The sequence below is a fragment of the Alosa pseudoharengus genome, unplaced genomic scaffold (assembly GCF_046254945.1).
Source record: "Alosa pseudoharengus isolate Yale_2024_CS ecotype anadromous, Long Island Sound unplaced genomic scaffold, YU_APseudo_1.1 YU_APseudo_1.1_scf_24, whole genome shotgun sequence".
NCBI classification, from domain to species: domain Eukaryota; kingdom Metazoa; phylum Chordata; class Actinopteri; order Clupeiformes; family Clupeidae; genus Alosa; species Alosa pseudoharengus.
In genome coordinates, this window is record NW_027468689.1 from 1060395 (window position 1) to 1072173 (window position 11779).

The 11779-nt window shown below is 43.2% G+C and overlaps 1 protein-coding gene across 1 annotated transcript in view; it reads left to right on the plus strand.

The window, feature by feature from the left end:
• The first annotated feature begins 9747 nt into the window (after positions 1–9747).
• The window catches only part of asb13a.1 (ankyrin repeat and SOCS box containing 13a, tandem duplicate 1), a 2984-nt gene continuing 952 nt past the window's right edge, over positions 9748–11779 (plus strand). The window contains exons 1-5 of the mRNA XM_076302478.1: positions 9748–9790; positions 10294–10481; positions 10775–10931; positions 11130–11264; positions 11740–11779. The exon at positions 11740–11779 is cut by the window's right edge and continues 152 nt beyond it. Of these exons, the coding sequence (XP_076158593.1) occupies positions 9748–9790; positions 10294–10481; positions 10775–10931; positions 11130–11264; positions 11740–11779 (563 nt within the window). The remainder of the gene's footprint in view (positions 9791–10293; positions 10482–10774; positions 10932–11129; positions 11265–11739) is intronic.

Consider the following 11779-nt stretch of genomic DNA (forward strand, 5'->3'; position numbering starts at 1 on the left):
TACATGAGTTGGTGAAATTGAAGGATCTGCAAATGTAAATCAGGTTTCTAGGCCAAGTATACTTGTGTATACAAGGAATTTGGTCTCTGCATTTATCCCATCCGTGAATTGATTTCCCCTTAGGGATCAATAAAGTATCTATCTATCTAATTAGTGCACAGCGCACACAGTGAGGTGAAGCACACACTAACCCGGAGCAGTGAGCTGCCTTGCTACAGCGGCGCTCGGGGAGCAGTGAGGGGTTAGGTGCCTTGCTCAAGGGGCACTAGAGCCGTCGCTACTGGTCGGGGTTCAAACCGGCAACCCTCCGGTTACAACCGCAAAGCCCTAACCAGTAGACCACGACTGCCCACTGGATCTCAATGACTTCGTGCCACTTGTGTCATATATCGTTCAGGGCCGCGTGTTAGTCACTCCCAGGTCATTTTCGCTTAACTCATTGAGTGCCAAAAACGTAATGCGTTGAGTGCCAAAAGCGTAATATTACGTTTTTAGCTTTTTTTTAATTACGAAACTAGACACTCTAACACACCTTATATGTGATTTTGGGAACTCTGTGATGAATGGAAATGAAATATATGACGATCGAAAACTCATGAAAATGCACAATCTGGACATTTTATCATAACTCGGTTGCCGCTTTGGGTCGAATCAGTGACGCATGCATGTCATCTCAAAACCAGGCCATTTTCGTGGGTCTATCACTAGGTGGCTGATCCCTTCCCGGAAAGTTTACAGGCAACACTTCATATTTCATGAAAGACGTTATATCTCCATTTCTAGAAAAAAACAGCGATTTTGATAAAAACTAGCCACTGTTTAGCTTGGGATTTCTCAGGAACAGAGGTGTGTAGAAATACACGGTTTGCACCCACTGAGAGCTTAAAGTCTCACCTGTTAAACGAGCCATTGTATGTGTTCATAGCTATAACACAGAATATGCTGTGGCTGTACAAAAATCATCAACAATGGTCTAGATTGCTGGCACTCTAGGACAAAGCTTCCGAAAACAGCTTGGCATTCAATGAGTTAATTGAAGCTTCTGTAGGTGATTTTTTTTCATTCTGCTCTGATAAAAATGTCATATATTGACAGTATCAAATGTATTGGAAATGTCCTGAAAAATCACTGTTCTTATTGACAACTTTGACCCTTAGCAACTTACCTGAGTATAATATGCACCCCTCACATATAATTCACACCCCCAAGCAGTTTGCGCTATGGCATAAACGTTTTGTTTGACTTAGTCTTGGTGATTAAATGATGGGGATATGTATCATAATAGAACAAAAGCTATTGCCAAACTTCCCATTTCAACACTAAGATAACTTTTCCTTGCACTGAGCTGTTACAGTCCACGGTAACTGAGCTTATTGGTGTCCATGGTAACTGGGCTTATTGGTGTCCATGGCAACTGGGCTTATTGGTGTGCTGTAGGTGCTTAAAAGCAAAATAGCAATTCATGTTTCCTATATATTTTCTCTTTTTCAGTTATTTCAGTTAGTTTTGTAGACGTGATGCTGCTTAGAGTCATCATATCAGAAAAAGAAATTAGGCGACTCTCAATTGAGAGCGTACCGCCAAGTATTGATGGGCTGTATGAAGTTCTACAAACAACCCTTGGCCTGAGAAGGGGGTTTGTTCTTCAGTTCGCTGACCCAGACTTCGACAATGAATTATGCAACTTGACGGACATTGGGGATCTTCCCAAGGAGCGGGCCACATTGAAAGTTGTGTGTACAGATGACCCATTCCTGCCTGATTGTACGCTAGAGGTATATAGTCAGCCATCTGTGAGCAGTCAGCCATCTGTGAGCAGGAGTCCAGTTTGGCCTGACCATTTCCCTATCCCCCTATTTCAAATTCCACATGATGGAGAACTGCAGTTGGCTGAGGGAAATCGTCATTACTTGCGAGATGGATCTCTGATAAGGACTCAAAGGGTAGCAGACAATATGTCCAAGATTACAGCGTATCCTGAAAAGAATCACTACGAAATTGTTGCCAAGGCCCTTGTAGAGAAACACCCATGTCTGAAGCAAGTAGGACAAGAGAAAGGATGGTTTGCCTGGTTTTATAGTTTAAGATTCAAATTTGGCAACTATGGGCATAAATTGGCTGAAGCAGGATGCCCAGAAGTGATCGTTAACAAAAGAAAGGGCAGTGCTGAAAAAGGGAAGCTTCTAAAGAAATCGAAGAAGGGGGAAATAAACTACTTACCTGATCCATCTGAAGGCCATTTTACTGAAAGCGGAGAAGAGGAACAAAATGCAATGGTGATGGAAATATAAAAAAGGGAACCTGACTGGAATATCCTTGATGACTTGATGGTCAGAACCTTCTCAGTCCGTCGACAGGAAGTGGTAGGAAACCAGCCCCTCATAGCAGATGGCTAGCACTGTTTACCGAGAGACATGTAATTGGTTACAGTTTTTGTGTTTCAGCCTAGGTAAGAAAATTGGCTAAAGGTTAATTGGCTAAAAATATGATGCTGGAAAAATGAAAAATAATGTCAGTGCTATATGCATCCTCTGCTGTCCCTTGAGACGGTCCTATGCCACCCTGCTATGCCACCCTGCTATTGCTCCTGTGTCCTGTGCCACCCTGCCATTGCTCCTGTGTCCTGTGCCACCCTGCTATGCCACCCTGCTATTGCTCCTGTGTCCTGTGCCACCCTGCCATTGCTCCTGTGTCCTGTGCCACCCTGCTATGCCACCCTGTCATTGCTCCTGTGTCCTGTGCCACCCTGCTATTGCTCCTGTGTCCTATGCCACCCTGCTATTGTTCCTGTGTCCCGTGCCACCCTGGCATTGCTCCTGTGTCCTGTGCCACCATGCTATGCCACCCTGCTATTGCTCCTGTGTCCTGTGCCACCCTGCCATTGCTCCTGTGTCCTGTGCCACCCTGCCATTGCTCCTGTGTCCTGTGCCACCATGCTATGCCACCCTGCTATTGCTCCTGTGTCCTGTGCCACCCTGCCATTGCTCCTGTGTCCTGTGCCACCCTGCTATTGCTCCTCAGCTCTGTTACATGCCACTTCCCTGCAGTCTTGTGCCAGTGGCCCCCATTTGGCTATCACTTGTGCCTCGCCAGGTCACCGTCCCATGCAGGTCACTGTCCCATGCAGGTCACTGTCCCATGCCATTTGGCTAATACTTGTGTCTCCCCAGGTCATGGTGGAGTTCAAGAGAATTGTCACGAAAAACCTCCTTGAATCTTTCCTAGATGGGCTCGATTTCATGGTTCAGCCACTTCTTGATGCGTACAGAGTTGCATCTGTAAAAAACAGGCACGCAGAGACATTTTGGACAGCCTTGCAAGAGAAGCAAGGGGGGTGGGAGGGGAGGCGATGGTGAACGTGTCTGTTTCTCATTTCTTATGTTTCCTGTAATATTTTTGTCTCACTGCACCTTTTCTTGTCCTCCAGGACTCCAACAAAAGGATGAGGACGGCAGCCACACTTCAAATATCCGTCAGGATGTGTGATGGAAGATAGTATCATTTTTAAAAACAACTGTAGTCAAGGTCAAAATCATTACACCTCTTCATAAAATCGCTCAAAGCCTTGCCTGAGGGACAAGCTTTTGGTGTCCCTCAAAATGTTTTGGAGCAATTGGCATGTGTTTACTACTAGTGTCCAGGTCAGAGGCTGCCAAGGTCAAGGTGACGTTTATGCATTTCCTGGTCAGCAGAAAGGAGTTTAGCCAGACTGGCCATATATGGGAATTGGGAACTGCCACTCAGCTGACATTTGAACCATAGTCTTTCATCTCTACACACACACACACATACTCATGTCTGTTGGCTGCTGTTGTCTCAGGCCGGGTGTGTGATGTAAAGGCTCTCTACGTGCGTGTACACACATGTCTGTGCGGTGAGTGTGTGTGTGAAGGCTCTCTATGTGCATGTACACACTCATGTCTGTTGGCTGCTGTGGGTGTGTGTGGGTGTGTGTGTGTGTGTGAAGGCTCTATATGTGTGTGTACACACGTGTCCGTGTCCTTGTTGTTGCTTCAGCCGGGGTCATAATTAGGCCAACATGCCATCCTCCGCTTCACCTGGATATTGTTTCAAAATGAAAAAGTTAAAGCTTCTTAGGAACACTGTGTATGAGCGCCTCATCTCAAAAGATACACACTTTGTGTTTCACTGTTATATGTAATGATGCTGTGTATGCAATGATTGTAACAAAATAAATGGTTTTACTTAAAGTGGTGTATGCCTGACTATAACTAAACTAATAAGGTAAAGAATTTATATTTTTATAACATTTTAACTTGAGAAGTTATGTGAAAAACTAACTTGAACATACATACATTGAATTTCTTATTAATTGTAGTCTACACAATCCATTTCATGAGATTTTTTTACACTTAATTTGTCAAGATGAGACAACATCATTAAGTTGGATCAACGTAACACAACTTAAAACAATGAGCGCGGTTCCATGCAACGGTTTCGAGTCAGTCTATTGGGAATAAACCGAATTTGTGTGTGTCTTGTAAACACCTTATTCTGATTGAAATAAACCGAAAAAGGCCTTATTCGGTTTACTAATAAACCGTTTGCACACCCTAGCATATGCCTGTTTTAAAAAGGAATATTGGGTCATGAAAACACCTTATGACAATGACAAGGCAACTCTGTTAGCCAAATCTAGCCCCAGTTTCCGACCTCTGACTCACATTACATGACGTGAATGATGCGGAATGATGATGTTTCACTGGGAAAAAGGTTTTTCCGATGCTCATGTTCCAGTGTTGTAGTACTCGAGTCCGAGACTCGAGTCATTAGCTAAATTTAGAGACTCGTGACTTGACTTGGACTTGAGCACTGATGACTCGAACTTGGACTCGTGCATTCGCACTCGCGATGACTCGTCGAGGACTCAACTTTTTTTGTAATATATCATAAGGCTATAATTGTAGTATGTCATTAGGCTATATTTTGCTATATGATTTTAATATCTAAATTATTCGTAAATACTAATTTAGTTCAAGGGAATGTTAGGCTACTGCTTCGTGTCGTAGGCTACGTCGCAAGTCACATCATGTTCACATGTAAAGCAAACTAACGTTAACTTTAACACCAAAATGCCTGGAGATATGGCCGCCGCTTTTTCAATGTAGCAGGCTATTGCCAGGCAATATTAGTTCTCATACATGACATAACATTACCTAAGATTACACTCAGCCTAGGCTAAACAACACACACTGCTGCTGGATAGCTGATCATCGTGTTTTCCCTGACTGACGCGAGAAGCGAGGTTCCATTCATTCATTTTCATTCGGGGCGTGCCCTGCCGTGCTTCTGTCTGTTAATTTGCAGCAGGCTATTATCGGATGAAAGAAAAATAAACTAAACGTTTTCCCGATCAAGATATAGCATACTTCTTAATTTTGGTGTCATAAAATATAGAAGCATAACATTAAATTGCCTAGTAGAGTGTCCATGTAGTGTCAATGTAGGCCTACGTGTCTGCGCAAGTGAAACTGACAAACTGAACCTCTCGTGGGTAGGCCAGAAACAACTATATTTAAAACCACGAATGAACTGGATTACTGTTACTGTTGAAACGAGCGACTTGATAGCCTAATCACTGCACGAAAAAAAGGAAATAGCAACGTGTTCTATTTCTAACAGGTGAATATCGTAGCAAATATGGCGATGGCAGCTTAAAAAACATTTATTTCACTCAACTCGCTGAAATGAACGTGGCCTGTTGCACAAATAAATTAATTAGGCAGATGATCTACATCTTCGTTAACCTAAAGCTAGTTTTCATCTCTATTGTTGACGTGAAATATGTCTCCATAGTGTCAGTGAAGTGATAACATAATTATGCAGTTGCCGGTAGCCAGTGTTCACGTCACGGTAGTCAGAAAGAAGCTACCAAGACGGGCCCTGCTCTGTTTCTGTCCCTTCCAAACTGCGCTAAAATTGTGTAGGCTATTTAACAGCCAGACTTTTAAAAAATGCCCTTTTAGGCCTACTCCAACGTTCATCTAGCTCTTGTGAAGTATGAACTTCTACAACACTGCATATACAATTGTCAGCAGTCAGTAACAGCATAATGTGACTTAATGGCCTGTGTGATTGGGATGTGGATTGCTCATGTATTATGAGTAGGCCTATAGGCTGTGGTATAGCTATGGTATGGTATTCTCTCCGATATAATAAATACAACACATTGGGTTTGGCAAGAAATTTGGCAATACTACTTTCACGTGATGGCACCCCTGCTTGGAGACATAAGATTGTCCGTTTTGCTTTTAAGGATTTCATCTGCAATGGAAAAGCATGGAAAAGCATGTAGGCTATGCTTACTTTAGTGTTGGACTTGGACTCGACTTGATCAATAAGGACTCGACGTGGATCAATAGTGACTTGACTCGGATGAGTAGTGGACTCGACTCGGACTTGACTTGGATTTTTTTTTTTATGACTTGGACTTGACTCGGACTTGAACACTGAGGACTCAAACCTGGACTCGGACTCGAGGCATAGTGACTTGACTACAACACTGTTATGTTCTCAGCGTCACGGGTTGGCTTCGATGTGAGTGGTTGAAGTAGCACGTCAATAGATGACGGACAAGTGGCTTATCCAATCATATGCAAGCATTTTTTAATAAGCCTTCTGAAGCACCACTCCAATGGATCGATCCCAGATGGATGAGTGGAGCTAGGCGGAACAAAATTCATCTGGCGAGAGTCAGGTTAATTGACATATGCCTGAACAAGTGAAATACAGGTGGAAGACCCTGAGGATGCTAGCCTGGCGGGCCATCCTATATCATTGAAATGTATAGTCTGGAATCGAATCATTCACCTGCTTAATCCAAGGGGCGGGCAGAGAATTGTCTTTTAAACGGCCTAGGCATGCAATAGGCCAGCGCTACGACCATATCCGTATCCGGTCGGCAAAACGGCAAATACATCCTTCTTCGAAAGGAATGACTTAAGTGCATTGTGTTGCTCTACTTTCAAAGAAAAGCACAAGTCCAACTCCTCCAAAGTTGACGCCAACGCCAATTCAAACAACCGCTCTTCGTTCGCCATAGCCACCTTCCTTGTTGTTCACCGTCGCAGGATGTCGTTATCCTGTTAAGCCCGCCTTAAGACTCTCTAACGAAATAGAGCGCTGTGATTGGAGAACATCCACGGTGTTAAGCCAATAAAAATTCCTATGGTTCGATACTAGACGTACAGGCTGAGCAAATTAATTTGCCGCCACTAGGTTGCGTCTAGATTTCTAGGCTATGAGGATGCTGTATTATTCAGCCAAAAGAGCGAATTCCACCCGCAGAGATTTACGTCATGACGTTGGGAGCTTATTTGTAGGCTATGTCGCTGACTTATTCGGAGTATTGTCGATTGCTATGTAATCAGGAATATGCTCAAAACGTGACATTCTACTTGCATGTTAAACGGAATATTGACATAATCGTAATTTGGGCAATAAACTGATTCAAACATGGCAACTGCCATGTTAACTGGCTGCGTTGATGACGTTTCACGTTTGATGACGAGTCTTTAACAGATGCGGCTGCTTGCAGATTTGTCACTTTCTGATATAAACTAGAAACGAACACAAATATGCATGACATGTTAAAATGTCAAAATTGTCTGTAGTACTACATGCACTGGACCATGAATATGCCACCCAAAACACAAACACCTTAATAGCATAAATTAACTCCATGTGGGCATCGAACCACTAATAAGTTGAACTGCTTGCTTGATAATCAGACGTCTACCTGCTTGCACCACGAATCGGCACAAAGAGAAATTGACTTGACTTGTACGATTAAAAGAAGTCAGCTAACGTTATTATCATTGTAACAAGTTAACATAGCTGATCATGTTATCTGGCTACCGTGTTATCTTGCTACCGTTGCCCAAGCCATTTAGTAGGCCTTCAAAGTATCTTTTCACTGAGGTTAGGCTGTAAAGAGGCACACGATCGCCAGCAAATAAATCAAATAAAAATGTGTTGCCTAATTGTGTATCCTTTTGTCCAGCCTATTCTTTGAAGAATTCAGTTCTTGAAACGCACTGCAATGGGCAGGAGAAGTCTATAACGTGTCCATATTTTACAAAACATTTGTGTACAGGGAGAGTCAAAACTCTTAGGCTTATAGGCTATTAACGTTAATGTTGCGGACACGTAAACATGGGTTAGCTCTCGTTCACTTCGCTTACTTCGGCAACTTGTCTCCGAACCAACCAGCGAACAGAGGGCGTTCCTGAGAGCGATTACGAAAGTTGCAAGCCTATCGTTAATGTTGTGTCCCCCGTGATTAACATATGGTGCATTCAGAGCACCTCAGAATGACAAGGACCGCCCCCATGGCTACTTTGTTTTTCCGACAGCAAGTGTTCAAGTGCTTTGCCATCGAATGTGTGACAAACACGGATGCCACAACAAAGGTTAAAACATACACTCACTAATCCTAAACAAACAACTGTATTTGCTTAAAATATAGTGTAAGATGCTCGTGAAAGAAAGATATGCAGCTTTTCAAGTGATAAAAAGGGCAAATTCCCAAGTTCACATTAAAACTGTTGGACATGAAAGGCCACATGGACTACAAACGAACTACAACGTGACGACAAAAGTGATGACGAGCCCCTAACTGGGCAACTCTGTTAGCAAAATCTAGCCCCAGTTTCCGACCTCTGACTCACACATTACGTGACGTGAATGACGCGGAATGATGATGTTTTCACTCGGAGAAAGGTTTTTACGAAGCCCATGAACGCTAGGATAGGTCATTACCAAACGTTAGTGATTGAACTCCAATGATTTCAAATTTCAGACAAGCGTCCACCAACCAGGAAATAAACGTTTGCCAATGGATCTAGGCCAGACTCTCTGCGAAGTCAGGCGAAGACTAGGTGGCCACACGCCACACCTAGGAGAGCCTCATAGATATATACACTATGTATGTGTATATATCTATGGGAGAGCCTGACCAGCAGTCAGTGAAACGTTTGAAACTTAACCATGATACTTTGAAGACCTACTGGCTGCCATGTAACACCGGCATGAAAATGTGCTCACTGAGTTAAAATGATTTGCAAAACTGTATAAAGTTGACAACAAATATATTTAAGTTGTATCAACTTAACTCAACTTTAAACAATGAGTTGAAATGATTTGCAAATAAGTAGCCTTATCATTTTGGGGCAGCAGAGTAACTTAAATTTGAAGTTGAATCATATTATTATTTTTTCAGTGCAGTATGTAGTTTGTAACAAAATAGTTATTAACGTATTTGTGCCCACCTCTGCTGCCAGCATTGTCATTAAAACAGCCCCGTTTCCTATGCTACTGACTTCCCTTATAATTAATAATTTAAAACGCGTTTTCACTGCCGACTGCCAAGACGCCGGTGCGCCCTCAGCGGTCCAGTGGCATCTCGCGCTGTGCGTGCACAATATAAAACTTGAATTCAGTTCAACTCTATCATAGACAATATCTGCCCTACAAGGTTTTCGGTCGAGGAGCCGCTACTGCTTCCTGATACCCGACGCAGAGACTTATTCACGAATGCCACCGAGATAACTTCACATTACAAACTCAATTTCCCAGAAATCCCCGGTAGGCCTATTGCGTGTCTTGAAGTCTGTCCAATCAGTGATGTCCAATCTCGGAGTCGCCACATTAACTTGCCTCTCCCGGCTCTTGTAAATAACTAATAATTTATTGTCAGTGTATCTGCGGAGTTGAACATCACGTGTCATGGATATTGCTGTGGCGAGAAGAACTATCATGATGGATCTCGGTGAGCAAGTGGGACAAAAAGCCTATTCGCTAACCCTACCCACCGAATTTGTGAAGGCGACATTTCAGCATGTAAACAGCTCCAAAAAGCGGCGCGACTGACAGCCGATGACAGCCAGCTGATATTTTGACAGTCTATTTATAGCATGGTTTACTTCCACCGGAGGGTACAAATGGTGAGGAAAGCTTACTAGATTAGCCTAAGACTATTTAGGCTAGGCTATAATATATTATGCATGTAGGCCGAGTTGTAGTATAGTGAACACTTCATAGCCCTAACAGTTATAACAAGTTGAAACACTTAGCCTAGGCCTACATCACAACTGCCACAGCTCATTCGTGGGGTTTAAAAATAGGCTCTAGTTGTATACACAAAATGGACGTTTACACTTTGACCATTTGTGCTTCATTTGGAGACATCTCTAATCTGACCAGGCGAACCGTGGTTTTAACTGCTAATTATATGAAACATAATTAAACATACCACCCTACACATGTTCACAGGAGTATGGGCAGACCGCACAATTATGCACGAGGCGGCATCCTTGGGTCGAGTGTTGCAACTGAAACAACTGATCGACAGCGGAAGCAATATCAATATATTGACGGTGGATAACATCACGCCGCTTCACGATGCGTGCATGCACGGGAATTCGCATTGCGTGCGTCTACTGCTACAGGCTGGTGCGCAGGTAAGATGAGGTCCCCATCACTTCACAACAACATTCATATAATATGGCTCAAGATCATATAATACGGCTAAAGAGCTCTCCGAAACAACAACATTCATATAATATGGCAACAACATTCATATAATATGGCTGAAGAGCTCTCCGAAACAACAACATTCATATAATACGGCTAAAGAGCTCTCAGTAGCCTATGCCATACTGCTGAATGTGTTATAATGACATTGTAATGCAGGTTGTGAACAGTGTGATGACCCAACATAACATGAGATTCTCATTTGAGTGTGTGTGTCCAGATTGAAATAAGGAACATCCATGGTAGTACGGCCCTGTGTCACGCATGTGCAGGAGGCAATGTGGAGTGTGTGAGGTTGCTGCTGGACTATGGAGCTGAGGTCAACCCAACGCTTACTGCCCTCACATCCACACCCCTACACGAGGCCTGCTGTAGAGGTGTGTGTGTCAGGATAGCCATCCTCACTGTATATTTCCCACAATGTCACTCACAAGGTGGTTGTTAAAGTGTTTATGTCCCTTCATTGTGGCTTCATTACACAACACACACACACACACACCTGAGTGTTTGTTTCTAACATCCTTGAATTGTGTAAAGTTTCTCACCGAAGTCTGTATTTGTCTTTGTGGTCATAGGAAATGTTGAGTGTGTGAAGCTGCTCATCTCCAAAGGAGCTCGGCTGGAGACCTATGATGTCCACTTCGGGACACCACTACATCTAGCCTGTGCCAAGGGACACACAAAGTGTGCACGCGAGCTGCTCAATGCAGGTGAACTTCCATGTGGCTTATAGCTCCCCGAAAAACGGGAACTCCATGTTGAGAATGGAGTCATTGCTGATGTGTACCAGGAATGCCTGCTGTTGCACTTATGTTGTCGTGGGTAGGTGCATGACCCTTTTCGTCTATTATAGACAAATTGGATTAACCAAGAAAAATCAAAACTCATTTATGAAGTGAATAGATTGGGAAACGTTTGTAACACTTGCATTGCATTGCACTAACTTAGAAATCACTGGCATTACCAATCACATTGATCAGAGATTCCTAGCGTTACTTCCTACTTCATCTAAACTTTACAAACTGTGTGTGTGATCTAGTCTGGAAGGGGTGAATTTGAGGCATCAACTTGTAAAGCGCTTTCATGCTAAATTCATGCATTCTATTGGCCATTTGCCCATTTAGGAGCCAACGTGAACGCTTTCATGCTAAATTCATGCATTCTATTGGCCATTTGCCCATTTAGGAGCCTACGTGAACGCCAAGAGCTTCCACAACACAGCGCT